Source organism: Amphibalanus amphitrite, unplaced genomic scaffold (genome assembly GCF_019059575.1).
Source record: "Amphibalanus amphitrite isolate SeventyFive unplaced genomic scaffold, NRLGWU_Aamphi_draft 001916F_arrow, whole genome shotgun sequence".
Taxonomy (NCBI): Eukaryota; Metazoa; Arthropoda; class Thecostraca; order Balanomorpha; family Balanidae; genus Amphibalanus; species Amphibalanus amphitrite.
In genome coordinates, this window is record NW_024883409.1 from 71,242 (window position 1) to 87,500 (window position 16,259).

Below are 16,259 nucleotides of genomic sequence, written 5' to 3' on the forward strand. Positions count from 1 at the left end.
TATTGCGTTTGTCTATATTGAAGCTTGTATTTCCTGGAAAAGGCAGGTCGTCACGTTGTCAAAGTTATTGAAGCGGAAGAAACTGAATGCCTGGATAAGCATCTAAATTAATGGTTATCGCGGTAGATATATTTATACATTTACGCGGATTATTATAACAATCTCACTATAGACAACCACAATGAGACGAGCAAGAACATTATGAGGATATTCACATTAATACTCAACAGGCAACTATCCTCAAATTGGTAACAGTATACTTTCGCACTCAAGGCAAGCATTCGAATCCTGAAAAGAGGACTACCAAGTTCACTCAAGCGTAATGACTCTTTTCAGAATAAGTGACACTGATTCTTACTTCACTCTGACTCCCACAGCTATTAGACGGTCCAAGGTGAAGAGTAAATGACACACGAACAAGTGGACTAATATTTTGTGTATTTTACTGCACTTCAGGGTTTTGTAATTTGTATGTTTTACTTCGGGGAGCTAAAGGAAACTCAAAACGGGCACCAGAGAGCAATAACATGGCAAACGCACGTGACGCTTATTTGGGAGTGCCGTACAGATTCCTCAGATCAGAATAAAACGCGTAGCTATCGAAATTCGGGTCGTTGAAGTTTGGCAAACGTGTCGCAGACGAGGTCACCTGTGCTGAAGAACCAGACTTGGGCCTAGTGGACGCTGAAGATCCAGACTGCCTGAAAGTGTTTCCCCGAACGCTAGTGGGAGGGTTGATCTGAATGAAGGTAGCTTGGGGCCGAGATGACGTTCCCGCATGCCGGAATGTTCCCTGACTTGTGCTAGGTGCGTGGGTTGGGATAAATGCCTGGAAGCTGGTGCTGGGAAAGGCGAACGCCTGTGTGCTGGCCGGCACGGCTTGAGCGAAGTTTGTGTGTGTGTTTTGCGTGAAGGGCACTTGGTGGGTGCTGGATGAGGAGGAAGGGAAGCTACTCTGGAAGTGAGTGGTGGGTCTAGCTGTCGTGGTGAAGGCCGAATGGCTTTGGAACGTGTTTTGGAAAGTGTGTGTCGGTTGGTGACCGAATGATCCTGACGAGTCGGATGCTGGTGCCGCCTGGGCGAACGTTGTAAAGGAGCTGGTGGTGTGTGGCGTGCTTTGTTGAGATGTTTGGTGGCTGGGGGAGGAGGAAGTGTGGAAATTGCTTGAAGGTTGAGTGTGACTGAAGGAGTTCGAGTGACCAAACGATCCTTGGTTCGAAGGAGTTTGGCTAAAGGAATTGTGAAAGCTGCTAGAAGGTGCACTCTGTCCAAATGATCCATGACTTGAAGCAGTTGTGTGGGTGAACGGCCTCTGCGTTGTAGTGGTGAAGCTGTTCTGCGGGAAGAACGACTGAGAGTTTGATGACGGCACCTGGCCGCCGGATGAGCTGCCCTGGAAGCTGCTGTCGAACGGTCCGTCGTGGCGGAACGGGAAGACGTTGGCGGAATCCTGCGAGCCTTGCGATCCTCCAGAGGTAGGCGACGATCCCGAAGGACTTCCTCTTGAGAATGAGGTGGGGCCCGCGCTGCTTCCTGTGGTTCCACTCTGGGCGGAAGGCTGGAAACCCTTGCCGAATGTATTCGTGCCAACGTTGTTCGTAGGATTGGCTGCGTCGGCAGTTGATCCTCCGGTGGAGTCTCTGGCGATGATCCTTTGGGTTGCAGGACTCGCTGAGCTTGCGTCTCTGTGGGCGTCAACAGTCTCCCGGAAGAGAACTTCGTCGGGGACGAAGGCTCCCACCTTGGCCGGAGAAACTACCGGGGTGACTCCGTGGAACTCATTCTCCACTATGTTGAGATCGGGATTGTCCAGCGGCAGTACGTCCAGGTTCAGTGCGTTCTCCACCTGCCTGGCCAGCTGTGGCTCCAGCGGGATGAGTGAGTCCGGTCCCGGAGCTGGCTGGTCGAGGTTGCTTGAGCCCTTGCCGGGCTGTCGGTCTCCCCCACCGAGTCCTGCCAGGCCGAGTAAGCCCGCGCCGATGTCCGGGAAATCACCCGGAAGGTCGATGGTAATTTTCCGGCCCGGTGAGCCGAACCCGGACTGCGAGCTGGCGCCGGTGCCAGGCTCCGACGACCCGGTACCGGGCGCCGTATGCTGGAACTCGTACGTATGGAACGTTTGCCACGTAGAGGTCGTGCTGCGTGACGTTCCTCCGGTAGGCGCCTCGGCGCCCTCAGCAGGTTCGAAGAACTTGAGGAACTCAGGAGGGATCATACCATCAGGCGACTCGAAGGTGAATGTGAACTCTGGTTCGGTGAAAGGTGCGCCGCCCGCGGCGCTAGGTCCTGTCGCATCCGACGAAGGAGGGGGCAGGTAGCCATTGGAGGGACGGTGGACCGACTCGGCCTCCGGACCCTGCGCCCCGTTGGCATCTGCTGGGGGCAGGTACCCACTGTATGGACGAGGCGTGCTGGTCGCATCCCGCGCCTGAGCCTCTGTCGGCGGCCCAGCCGTCGGCCGATCTCTTGACTTCAGTGCCGCGATGGCAGGACCCGGCAGACGCGCCGCAGGTTTAGCTGCCTTCGCCAGAAGACCAATGGCATCCGGCCGTGGGCCAAAAACTGGTTCTGCGACGATCACTTCCGCTTCAGCTGCGGGGACCACTTCAGCTGCCGCATCCACTATAGGCAGAACTTCAATCGTCTCAGAAACAGGGCCAAGCTCAACCACCTCTTCCACCACCGGAGCAGCTTCGGCAGCTGCTTCTGCCGGCGGCAGCTCTCCGCTAGGAGCAGAGAAGACGGGAGCTTCAGTCGCCCTGTTCTTCTCGATGGTCTCGCGTAAGAACTTGAGGAAGGCGGGTATCTGCTCCTGCGGTATGTTTGGCAGCTGAATGGGTGGCGTGGGGTTGTGCTGAGGGGCCGCCAGCGACCCCCTGACCAGCAGCAGACAGAGAAGATACAGTGCTGACCACTGTGAAAAAGAAAAGTGGGAGGGTCAGTGGAAATATCCATTTAAAGTAGCGTTGACAGGTGAAATTACGACTTACGAGAGCTTGTTTGTATACGATTGTTCGAATGTTCAAAAACATACGAAGGGTCAAAAACTGACGCACCGCGTAGTTGTAAAGCAGTTTTAGCTGATATTGAAAGAAACATGTAACAGAATATGCATACGTTTGGCGTCTCCAATACCTATAAATTTATCCATGCTGCTGTACTTAAGAGATCTCTAACAGTAAAATTAACGGCGTCTTTGTTTTCCCCGCGAGTGTACAGCCCTGTAAGCCATACATTTGTAAAAATTCTACCGCTTCCACCAGATTTCCTGCGCTGCTGTTCGATGCTACATTGATGTGACCTTCACATGGCTCAGTTAGTCGCTGACACACACAGGAAACGAAGCCGTCTCTTCAACTTTGTCACAATATTTCCTCATGGGGATTTTCATAAGGAGATTATCGGTGTCATTGCTCAGCTGATCCGTCATTTGGAGGGATCAGCTTTGGCGAACAATGAATGCAGGCGTAGATAGCATGATTCATGTTATCTATGGTTAAGGCTATTGACTTTTGCGTCATTGATGTGATTGTGATTGATTTGGTGTCATATTTCAGTATCATATTTCACGTTTGCTTTAGACTTTTGTGTGAGATTTCTTGTGGAATCGAAGTCCTACATGTTCCGGTTTGCGTCAGTTCCCTAAGTAAATTCATACGGTAAATGCATCCTAGATCGCCCCTGCCAGCTAAAATTGAACATTAAATCACAGTGTCTCATAAGCAGATATATAAAAACATTCGAAACGCGCCTAACAATAAATGTAGCAACATATGAATAATTGCAATCACTGATCATGTGTTGGATGGTGATGGATTTGCCGGCGGACACCGAAAATGATATCAATTTTCTGCCTGTTTTTAATTTGACCGTTTTTCACTAATTTTGACTTATTTTGAGCTCTTGATTGAGCCGGAATTCCTTTGACAAACTAGCCGCACATTGAATTAATTGGACACTGTTTTGCATTTACCATTTGCGAAAACCTAAGGCGTAAAATGCTCCATGCACGGATGAGGAAAGTGTGTCCGCCGTTTATGGGCGGCTGCGGTGCTCTCCCAATATGGCGGACAGTACCTGCGGTGATTTTTCTTCTCTGACAATTGTCCCTCATGCACACCCGATGGTCTCTCTGAATGAACAATGGCGGAAATTGTTTCATGCTAATGAGGAAAGATGTGTTGGCCATATATGAATATCTCAAATAAAAGTGCGTTTTTATGTCATTTGATAACTGTTGAAGGAATGAGTCATGCTATTCGACGAAGTGTTGTTGTGAGATGATCATAATTGCCTGTTATTGAGGGTTTATGCTAATGCTCATAGGAGTATCTCATTCTAAAGTGAACGTATTTTTTTCTGTGTTTTGCCATAGCCGTTGCTGAGTACAGCTGCGACAAAAAAAAATTCAACGCTTAGCGGCAATAAATTGATGCCCCATCATGCGTAATTAAGTCACAGAGATTGAGTCAAAAAGAGTCAACTGTTCGGTTCAATGTTCATTGTCCATTGCGCTGTATTGAATGTGATGTTAGATTGCCTGGTAATGTGACGTTAGATTGGTCTTTTTATCATGTTCTGAAGTAAATAGAAATAATTGGAAAAACCTGTCGCAAAATTTGGCATGCTTGCTATTCAGATGCAATGCAATTTCTTTAGTGGGATTGATGCTTCAACAAACGCACTGCCGTGTAAATGAGCATTCCTTTGATACGGTTGGCCTGGCATGATGATAAGACGCTAATAATTGAACGAAGAAAAGAATTGCCGAATGTTCTTCGGCCGACCACAAGCTCGATATGGAACAGGCTATAGTCGGAAGGTTCCAAACAAATATAGGGTCTGTTCTGGCGGAAGCCCAAATCTCTCAGTAGTTAGGTACACTAACTGTAGAAAAGAGCTCTTCTGCTGCTATACCAGTTCTGTGCCACTGTCTTCAGTCACGTTTCTAACCCGCTTCAATCGCATTGCACGCTTACAAAAGAGGTACTTGATTTCAAACACCACTGGGAGGACCCCGTCGCCCGGTCGCTTCCTCACCTTCATGATTTCACGCAAGTGGCAGCACTGTATCAGCAAACCCACGAGCTTCAACTGAAGACGGATCAAACAATAGCATCAGTTTTAATGGCGGATGCACTTCGCCTTCCTTTGTGTCGACTCGAAGGCGACATTTTCCTGGATGTGCAGTTTGCACTGGATGGGGAGACGGCAAAAATGTACCATCGGTCTGGAGCCTTTGGAGACATGAGTACCTAAAGCATGTGGGCCGTGATTGAGCCATCGGATGCGGTCATCGATATGTGTCGAGTGATAATCATCCTGCGCGTTGTTAGTAGGTAAGCCAAAGGGCTGGGAGTAACTGGAGGTGGGATACTTAGGCTGCAAGAACCATACAGCTCACCTTTGTTGCTTCGTCGAGCTACTTTGCTACTGCTGCCTTGTTTGTAAACCGTATCATTCCTAGGAAATATCTCGAAAGCATTCCTTATTTGTTCAATCCTCTTTTGTTTCCCTCATCCGTCATTCGTAGTGCGATAAGGAAAGAAACAATAGATATTATTCGTCATCAAAACCAATGTCAAAGAAGTAACCTGCTGAGTGCTGACTGCTTGCTAATCAGAGTAACCTGTTTGATGCGTTGCTTTCTTCGCCAGTCTCGACTGTCACGCCGCTGTCGTCGCTAGTTCCAGCTGACGTACCGGGCCGGGCTCGTCTCCGGCTACAGCTGAAGCGCCATGTGTGCCCCGCTGTCTTGTCGAATGGTGCGTGATGCACCCAGTCAATAGGCTCGATAGCAGACCTGTCAGCCAGTTTCCTGCGATTGTCAGCTCGCCCCGAAAAATCGCCAGGGCTTCCCAACGGCGGTGCTGCTTTTGAGCGCTAGCGTACGTGCGATATGTGCACCGTGCATCGCCTTACGGTTGTCTTTTCACTAATTTGCTATGCCGTTTTGGAAAACAAAACCGCATTTTCTTGTACGGGTTGTGTGTCCGTCCGAGAATAATGCAGGATGACAATGTTTGAACCCAATAACAACTGCATTTTTAATTAGTAACAGCGGTTACAATGACGTACCGTACTAGCAGCACTGGTAGTGGTGATCGGGGACAACGCGGTGGTCATGGTCATGACCCATTTTACCGCTAGACGTGGTGGTAGGTTTACCGTAGAAATTACCATCCGATCATCGATCTTAATGGCTGCTTACTTACATTTTAGCTCCCCTTTTCTCTTTTGCCCCTAGTTTGGTCCGATGGTGACGTATAATGGCGTTGCGTGAGGTCCTCTTAAAATCTGTCTAGGAAAGGAATGAACCAAACATCTATCTTGCCGGGTCTGCTACACCAGTAGCACCAAATCGAAAAAAGTGCCACTTATTCATGATATTTTGCACATTGTGGCCATCAATCATTCTAATTTTTAGAATTCTTGATGCGGCTTTCCTCGATATTTCTGCGCAATACCGTGCAGCAGCAGCAGACTCCAACATTGTAGCACGGCAGTAGGTTTTTTAGGCTGCATCTGCCGCGGTATGGGGGAGGGTTTTCCAGTGTGTGGATATTGTGAATCACCCGGGCTTATTGTACAGTTTACCTGTGTCAAGGGGTATGAAAAACTGACGTTCTTCAGTGAAACTGGCGACTGCTTCCACTGACAACAGATGATGAATGAAGCGGATATGTTCATGTTTCATGTTTGAACGAATTAGGTTCAAGCTGTCCACCCCTAATAAGTTATTTGGGTCAGGATGTCAACGTGATATTTCATGTTCTTACACCGTTTTCACATCAATCAAGCATAATTGGACACTTGTGGTGCTACAATTGAATCGTATGTGACCATGTCTGCTTCCGTTAAGCATCAGACATCCTTGTATCATCAATTATAGCCATATTAGTTGACTGTCGGTATCCTTCGTCCACTGACATGTTCGCGGGGAGCGGGGAACTGAGGGATTGATTGTCACACCTGTGGTTTTGTCGTCATACCTGCTGTGGCGGCCTTGGGTCCGTATGAACACTTGGCTTTCCTGTGTTGTGATGTGGTGTGGTGACCCGGACGTTGATAATTTATGGCATGCAATAGATGAGTGGCGTTTTGATAACGCGGAGCAAAGCTTACAATTTCCGAAATGATGACATTATGGTTGAAACGCCCAGCTAGCAACCGAAAATCTTCGCTTTGAAATGATTTATGAAATATATCGCAAATGATGCGATGCTGAGAGTCGCTTGTCACTTTTTCATATTTCGGCGTGTAAGAGGAATTGTATAAAATATTATTTTTCCTGAAGAATTCCTATTACACTATTGACATTCTTAATGTGTAAGAAATATGTGCTTATTTGGAAGATGAAAGAAAAATCAAGCATGCTATATGCAAACAATGTAAGTTCCTCAAGCGAGACCCCGGACGCCGTTATCGGCAGTTTGTCGTGTCTAGAATGACCATAATGTGGTAAAACAATGGTGCATTAACTATTCGGTGGACTATGAATCAGGGTTTTACGTAAAAAAGGCGCTAACAGACCTTGGATATGTTGGGGTGATGATATCGTTCACGGGGTCAAATGTTGGTACATACAATTGCAGATGAAAAATTAATGGTGTTGACTACTAGTCTACCTTCTGACTATGGACTGACTATGGACTTTGCAAAAAGCGATATCATTGAAAATATTTTGCCAATCCCGTTTTTATTTAAAGTTTGCCATGATAAAATCGCGTCTGTCTCGCAAATGCCTATGTATATGCGAAAGCTCAAGTGCATGAGCTCCGATCTGCCTTGCTGCTATAGCAGCAAGGAAGCTATATCTTCCTTGTCCGCGGCTGACATTTATTATCCCGAATAGTCCTTTCATGTCCACTGCGCCTGGCACTTGTTATGCGGCAAAATAACAGCTCAAAGGGATACATGTCTATCAGGAAATTGATATAGATCCATAAATGATGGTTACTCATGGACACTTGTCGCTAACAGCAAATGAAAGAAAATGGAGTGATTATTAGCCTTAGATGGGTGATAAACATCCATTTAGCTTCCTTGCTCTCACCATGCAATGTCGACACTGCCATTACGCGCCCATTGACACAGAACCTTAATTACCATAGCCGCTGCTGAAATTACTATTTTTATTGGCACTGGAACAATCAAAACACCTGCATAGTATCATCTTGATACTGGCATCTTTACTAACAAGTGAGTAACATCTCCACTTGACGTCTCTTGGCATTTGAGCACGTCTTCACCAATTAATCGTCACGCGCAAGTCCAGCATCCGGACTTTTTTGTCACTTTCGCCGCTATTCGCCATTCGCCAATCATTAGCCAAGATGACATTGGCTGACAAAGTTACAGTTTCCAGAAGTATTTCTTCTCGTGCATCCAGACGGAGACGACGAGCCAGAACATCACGGTCCACAGGGCCTCTCCGAGCCTCCAGAAGTGGCTCTGCATGTCGCCGTACTGCCACGTGAACGGGAACATCTCGAACGTCACCTCGTGTCCCACGTACATCAGAAGTGCGTTCCGACCTGAAACGGAAGATGTGTAGAATTTGACATCATTTAGTTGAGGTACGGGACGAGAGGAGTACGCTCGTTATATCAAAATGTTATGCCATCAACTAAAGACCTTTTCATACCTATAGGATGTAGTGCCGTAGTGGTCCACTATAAACTATAGGTGTGCTGAGTCACAGGTCATGGTCTATGGTCGGTCTATCGTCTATGGTCATAGGTGTGAAGTGGTCTATGCATCAACAACATATCAACAGAAGATTACTGCTCCGACGTGAGGAATAGCCGAACATGCAGGAAGGATGGCATTGCCGATGAAAAATGTAGAAAATGCTCTGTGCGACCTTCCTTCCCAATATTAAATCCACCCACTGATCGCATCATCAGGAAGTGCTGTAGAGCCCGCGACCTTGTACTTTCCGACCATTGGAATTGTGGCTCTTACGGGCAGTAGACATTGGGCGTTGGGAGTGGACGGGAGTGGCCATTTTTCATGTCAATGGGGAGATTCCGACCACCGTTTTACCCTTAATCATTAGTGAAATAACGCTCCAGCTGATGCAAAGTCTGGATTACTGTTTTTGTTTTGCAGATACTAATGTCGTGGAATAACTCTTGTTTTATTTACGGACTGAGCGAAATGTTTGTTAGACGTCGCTTGAATCGCGTCAAAGCTATGCATATCTGAATCGTTGGCATTCCAGTACAAAGATTGATGAATAAATTTCGTTACCTATCGCTGTATGAATGACCATATGATCATTGCCGTTTCAAAGTGACATCAACACATTCAGCCCATAGCCGCCCTGGCTGTGTGTAGCACACCGGCGATGGGTTGCGATCACTTATCTCGAAATGAATCGGGCAAAACGTCGCCTAGCGATTTTCCTTTCTGCCAAATCTACCTTATGGCAATGCTGCATAGTTGGCTCGCCAAGTCGACTTTATTTCATCGGGTGTTTCCGCCGTGGTAGCAATTTCCCTTTGGCTGGCGACTTCCCCTTTGGAAACGATGGGAACGGAGATATCATCGAAGTGCGGTTTACGAATGCCTACTCAGGGTCCTCGGGGCTTAAAGTCTTAGGTCTACGTGATCTCAGACTCTCGTAGACCGATGCTAGATTGTTGACTGATGTGTCATGTTTGTTATTCTTATGTTGTGTTGATCGATGTGGATGACTTGGAGCGTGAGCTGAGTCACCAGTAACAATTATGTTGGAAATCGCCGTTTTTGCAAATCAAGTCTTACCTGGGTAGAAGAAGGGGCTTCCGGTCCACCACTTCAGAATGTCCACGATAATGTAGAAGGCGGTCAGCAGGAAGAAGGCGAAGCAGCTGGTTACCATGACGTAGGAGAGCGACCTGAAGAAGCAAACAATTTGTCGTTTGTCAATAGAAGTAAAAAAAAATGGTATTGAAAAGGCAGCATCGAATGCCTAGTGGTCAGTCAGATTGCTGCTCTAACAAGTGTCTCAAATTTAACCATCCATACAGAAAAGGCAAAAAGAACCGCTAGATGTCACGTTTTATTATAACGTCATCGTTTAACCTTCCAGGCGGTGGGGGGGGGCATTTTTTGCCCCCCCCCCTTAAGTTTTTTTTCGATATATCTCGAGAACCGCTGCGCCGATCGTCACCAAACTTTCAGTACCCTCCCGGGAGCAGCTAGCGCACATGGTGACCAAACATTTTTCCAAAGGCTATGATAGATTGGCCGCTAATGACGTCAGAGTGACGTCATTTTTGCCATTTTCGACCCAAAAAAAGGTTTCGCGGGAAGAGCTGTCAGGCCTACAGCTTTAGAGATACAGAAAAATTATTCATACATAAAAGGTGTGGAATCAAAAGGGCTACAAAACTGCTATTTCGGTTTTTCGAATTTTTTAGATTTTGACCCCCAAAAATAAAAAAATAGATTTTTCAAAAATAATAGCCAAAAAATCCAAAAAGTTTTTTGAATTTCGAAAAAACCGGAATATATGTGATAGTCCCTACCGCCTTCTATCTACATACCAAATTTGAGATCAATACCTCTTTTTTGGCCAAGTTATAGCGAAAAAACTGTTCAAAATTAATGTCGTCAAATTTTCAAACTCAATTTTTAGCAATTCTAGACCTCGTAGCGCAAAACAAAGACCACCATTAGACTCCCCGTGACGAGCTGCTCGAATCGATACCCATTTTATGCAAAAATATCAAATTTGAAATTTGACCTTTTTTGACCTGACCTTGACCTGACCTCCACCAGAAAGTGACCGAAACCGTACCTGATGGTCTTATAACCAATACCATTGAGTTGGAAATGAAAAACTGGCCATAAAACATGCATCGCACAACCTTAGTAAAGTTGGGTTCATGTGGTGACCCTTGGTGACCTTTGGTGACCTGACCTGTGACCTGACCTGGTATGACCAGTGACCTCTAATAGCAACATATGTACTAGAAAACTGACGCCTTATCGCTGATTTTCGACAAAATGCGTTTTACTCGGTGTTATAGCACTTTCCCTAGAAGCCCCGTGAACGGTGAAACATTTTATCTTTGACCTGACCTGTGACGTCATCGGTGACCCGAGGTCAATGAAATTTGGTTTCCTTCGACAAATTTGACAGGGCTATCGAACGCCGTTTGAATTTTCCGGATCCGTCCAGTAGTTTTGGAGATACGAGGGGGGAGGGGGGCAAAAAAATGCCCCCCCCCCCCCACCGCGCGGAAGGTGGCTGGTAGGCCCACCGCCTGCCGGGTTAACATTTGCGGTTTCTTTCAAACAGAAATTGACGGAACCGTTAAGATGCACGTGGGTTACTCGTCCCCGTAAGTGATAAAAATTGAACCAGACTGTTATAAGGAAAAGTATACGAGTTAGCTGTGTCGTGGTCTTGTCATCCCCAGCACAGTCGAGCTTTTACGCCGCATCTCTCGCATTGCATTTTCGCATGCATTTTCACTCCTTGAAGCGTGCCACTATTTACTCCATTATCACGTGCCCAAATGAATGTAAACACCTTCCTCCCTTTCCTGAGCCCCGCTCTCCCTTCTTTCAACCACCAAACTTTCTCACCAGAGGTTCTTATTGACCGGGATGACGCCCCCATCCTGTGATCCCCCGCAGAGGCCAGTCGCGATGACGCCGGTCACAACGCCCCAGGCGGTCCAGCGGATAACGCGGGAGCGCCAGTCTTTGTAGATGTAGAGGGTCATCCCGGCTTGGACACCGAGGAAGACACTGATGCAGGCCAGCATGACTCCTAGGAATATCGGGAAGGGAGGGTCGGTCAGGAATTTGCAAACGGGTGGTAGAGTACACTTGTCAGTTAACGCGTACTGGGCTCGTGTTCCGAGTAAGATTGCATGATTCTAAAGGTAACACATTATACGACTTGATTATTAATTAGCCGATGAACTTGACTAAATTAGTCAGGCACTTTGATAATTGACTATTGACAGATATGAGATGATTAGCAATAAGGCCTGATAATAAAAGGAAAAGATCCAAAGCGATCACAAAAAAACAATACGATCGTTGCAGATAGCGAGCTCGATTATCCAATCTCACCGAGCAGTCCCTCGGGATCGAAGGCTGCCGTCCCGTAGGTAGCCTTCGGTGTCGGATTTTGGTAAATGTGCGACTTGCCAAACACCAGGCGATCAATGTAACCGGTGGCGCCACCTACACATGACCCGTCCACTGTCGAGTTGTTGTAGAGGCCGCCAGGGCCCAGATAGCCTCTGAAAAATATGAAGTGGCATTAACAATCATCACCAGTGGAAGTGGAAATCAAGCTGTAATCGCCACGCCATATGTGGAAGAATTGTGATGTCAGTGCATATGTTACAGTGCGTCCGCGAAATCCGTGAGTTTGCGAAGTTACTAGTTAATCCGCGAAATCCCTAGGGACTCCGCGAACTCATAAAAACTCTCGTGAATCCGCGGAATCACTGCCGTGGCTCCGCGGATTCACTAGAGTTTCCAGTGCGTTCGTGAAGTCACTGAAGAGTCGCGGGGATCTGCGAACTTCCTAGTTAATCCGTGGAATAGCGATTCTTTTCAGTGAATCCGCGGAATACCGATTCTTTTTTTTTCAGAGAATGTCTACATAAAAAACGTTATTTAGAGCTAATGCCGATTATTCGTAGAGGCTCAGGAACCGAATCATGTAGCCGATATGGTGGTCGTGTTGTGCTTTGGCCGGCATGGCAATAGCAGTCAGTCTATCGGAATAAAATTTTTGGGACGTTTGGTAAGTTTTATGTTATATTGTTACGTAGGTACTCTGCTAGCTTTATAATTAAACTTTTTTTGTAAATACTATTTTCTTAGCTTATAAAAAACTTGCGCGCAGCACTCTTCCACTTCAAACGTGGATATTTGCTATAAATAGTTATGTAACTATGTGAGTGGACCTCGACCTCGCAATTGCGCCAATTTCGCAATTTCGCAAAAGTCCAAAGTCATTATTTGACTTTCCAAGTCAGGTCAATGACTCAAAAAGTTGGGAAAATCGGACACTCTTAGAACTCCGTAAAGTGAGGATGTTACGGGGTATTTCGGGGTGCTGATTACGAATTTCATGTTAGTTTTTATCACAGACGATAGCTTCATGCATATATGCCAGGTCGGGTTAGGTTGGGTCATGTCAACCAATAGGCGTCCTGCTTGCTATTCATAGTAGGTGTCGACTACCATTGAGAGCTTTGAAGGATGTTACGAAGGCGCCAAAACTACTTCGTAAATGTTCGAATAGCTGTTAAATTCCAAATCAGCTCCAAAAACCACTCTAGAAACAAATAAAACTCAAAAAGTGAACCAAGGTCATCAAGGGTCATTTACCTTGAACTGACCTCAACGTGACATTGTCGTCCACCAAAATGCATTGCACCAACATCATCACACGTGTTTGAACGTTTAAAGCCAATAAAAGACTAAAAACGCGCCGATAATGTGAGCTGACATACGCCGATTCGCGATTCTGCCCAAACATTGCCTCAAGAAATCGGTCACAGGACAAAAGGTCAGTTGGGTCAGGGTCATGAAATTTTTAGGCTAGGTGTAACATTGATGAACTCGAGGGTACCGAAAGTTTCGTCCTGATCACCTGCGTTTTTCGCGAGAAATTATCGAAAACCCATGGGGGTCCATCCGACCTAAGGTAGGTATGTGCCGTGTGTATACTGTAGATAAATTCACCGCGTCGGGACCTCGGTAACAGACAGACGCAGCCTTCTTGATTTGTACTATAGACGGCTGAAGTCCTCTCCAATCATGTTAACTCGTATATGACTGAAAAGAATCGGTATTTCGCGGATTCACTGAAAAAGAATCGCTAGTCCGCGGACTAACTAGGAAGTTCGCAGATCCCCGCGACTCTTCAGTGACTTCACGGATGCACTGAAAACTCTAGTAAATCCGCGGAGCCACGGCAGTGATTCCGCGGATTCACGAGAGTTTACGTGACTCCGCGGAGTCCCTAGGATCAACCAGTGACTTTGCGAACTCACGGATTTCGCGGACACACTGTAACACATACAAACGTGGCTGACGCCTAGCGAGCATATCCTCCCAGTTAGCTTTTGGGTCTCCATATGGGTGTGTCGCTGATGTGTCAGCTCCCATGGGAAGCTACTCACGTGGGACAGTTTGGCACGTGCAGCAGGAAGATGATGCACGTGTGTCCGATGACGATGGCGATGGCTAGGATCCACTGGGGCCACATGCACGTGATGTCGTACACGTGGGTTGTCCAACTCTTCTCCTGGAGACAAGCGTGGTGTTATTTGAAAAAGAAGATCTTTGAAGCAGATCGGAGCTTGGTTTGCCCTGAAGTATCTCGATCAAAAGTTATCACAAGTGAGCGAAAACTCGGGTGAAAACCACATATACTGAATCGACTAAAATAATGAAACACATGAGCAGGACAAAACTTACAACGATGCGTGTCGTATCCTTCTGTCTCGCTCCCGACGCTTCCTCACATCATAGCCCTGACCTACGACGCAGGATGCCCATGTTTGCACCCACCATCGAGCCTAATGTAACCTGACCACAGATGACTTCTCCCTCGAGCTCTCTTATTTCCTCCCCCACTCCTTCCATCACCTCACTATCATTTCTTTCCTCCTCCTCTCCTTTCTCCGTCCCTGTACTGACCTCCGGCAGTTTCGGTTTCCGTGCCATGGCAGGCAGCATGGCCAGGGCCATCACAAGGTATGTGATGGCGAACCGCTGCAGCACACCAGGAAGGCGGTACGTCTCCAGCTTGTTGTATCCGCCCAGAGAGTTGAGGGAGATGCCGATAATGAGGAGCCACCAGGAGCGCTGCGAATGAAGTGGAAAAGAGAGTTCAGGGGTCAATAAGTGATCCAGATGTTAACAAGAAGAGGGGGGCCTTCGATATGTGCTCGCGAAACAGGTTCGTGGCAGCTGGGGACAGAAAGCTAGCGACATACCTATTCGTGAGAAGGACTTGAAGCTGTCAGCTGTTTGTTCTATACAAATATGCATACTTCTCCTAGGTTGCTGCAGTTTTCTAGTCGTACAATCACTTTACAGATGCTGAATATTTAATAAACATTGAAGTTAGTGCGATTTCTAACCATCGAGATAAACAAATGAACGTTGATGCGGCATGCGCTGTTGTAGGCGGGTCATTGCATACGCTGTTCCAGAATGACTTTCTGTTCTTAGCTGCTCTCTATCCCATGCTCTTTGTGGCTAAAGCAAAGTGCTCGATTGGTCCCCTATGTCAGTTTTTACCTTGAAGATGTGGAACACCATTTTCTTCATGGACTTCCCTCGCCGTATCTGGGAGCTGAGAGAGAGCGGAATACAGGCGCCCATGATCCACATGAACCTGGAAACCAGGGGAGAAAGTGTAAGTCAATATGAAATTGGTCGTTTTGGTGGATTATTTCACACTACTTCTTTAACCAGGATCCTTACCAGTTCGTTCCTAGATGAGCTAGTTTTACCAGCTAACAAATTCTCAAGTCGTTAGATGGCAAAACATAAACGTATAGTTCACTGCAAGGAACTTGTGTTGCTGTTCAATATATATTGATCTTCGACAAACACGCTCGTAGTTTAACTAGGATGTGTTGGTTTTACCAGGCAAAGACGAGGTCGGCCACCTGCAGACCGTTCCAGGTGCTGTGCTCGAAAAACCAGTACTGCCCCTGCCACTGGTTGACGAAGATCATTACCAGGATCGTGACACTGCAAAAAAAAGAGTGGGAGCCACCGTGTCAAAACATTGTGATTGTTAGGTAATTGTCAATTGTCAAAGATGCGTTGTACGCAGTCGTTTGGTATGAATTTCTAGTTTATCGTTACGGTAGCTGCATTGTTGATATGTATAAAGGTGTCCATAATTTTTAATACGCTTTGTACTTTTGGAATAAGAAAGAAGAACTTATCCTATTGACAAGAAGAAGCATGTCAAATATGCAAACGTTAAGGCATAAGTAATGATTAGCACGTAAGTAAATGCGTAAGTAATATCTTCTTCGACTTGACATTGCCAGTAATCGTGTGCGTTTCCTAGGGATTTTATCAATCAGGGTCAGTCATCATCATCTCCGTCATTCCCAGCATGATGACCTACCCTCTGAATACGTCCAGAGACGCCAGCCGCGACTTCTGTTTCTGTTTTTGAGCATCATCTACCGTTGGCAGATCGGGTGCGTCTTTCACCCTCCTGTTCCGCACCCTCGTCGCAATGCACGACCATAGGCCATGGA

The 16,259-nt window shown here is 46.7% G+C and overlaps 1 protein-coding gene across 1 annotated transcript in view; it reads right to left on the reverse strand.

The window, feature by feature from the left end:
- Positions 1–8,121: 8,121 nt before the first annotated feature.
- LOC122375772 (heparan-alpha-glucosaminide N-acetyltransferase-like) overlaps positions 8,122–16,259 on the reverse strand; it is a gene marked incomplete at its 5' end in the record, with an annotated part of 8,614 nt that continues 476 nt past the window's right edge. Inside the window, 9 exons of the mRNA XM_043355267.1 lie at positions 8,122–8,537; positions 9,772–9,884; positions 11,584–11,770; positions 12,079–12,251; positions 14,151–14,275; positions 14,671–14,838; positions 15,277–15,373; positions 15,628–15,735; positions 16,124–16,259. The exon at positions 16,124–16,259 is cut by the window's right edge and continues 42 nt beyond it. Of these exons, the coding sequence (XP_043211202.1) occupies positions 8,356–8,537; positions 9,772–9,884; positions 11,584–11,770; positions 12,079–12,251; positions 14,151–14,275; positions 14,671–14,838; positions 15,277–15,373; positions 15,628–15,735; positions 16,124–16,259 (1,289 nt within the window). The remainder of the gene's footprint in view (positions 8,538–9,771; positions 9,885–11,583; positions 11,771–12,078; positions 12,252–14,150; positions 14,276–14,670; positions 14,839–15,276; positions 15,374–15,627; positions 15,736–16,123) is intronic.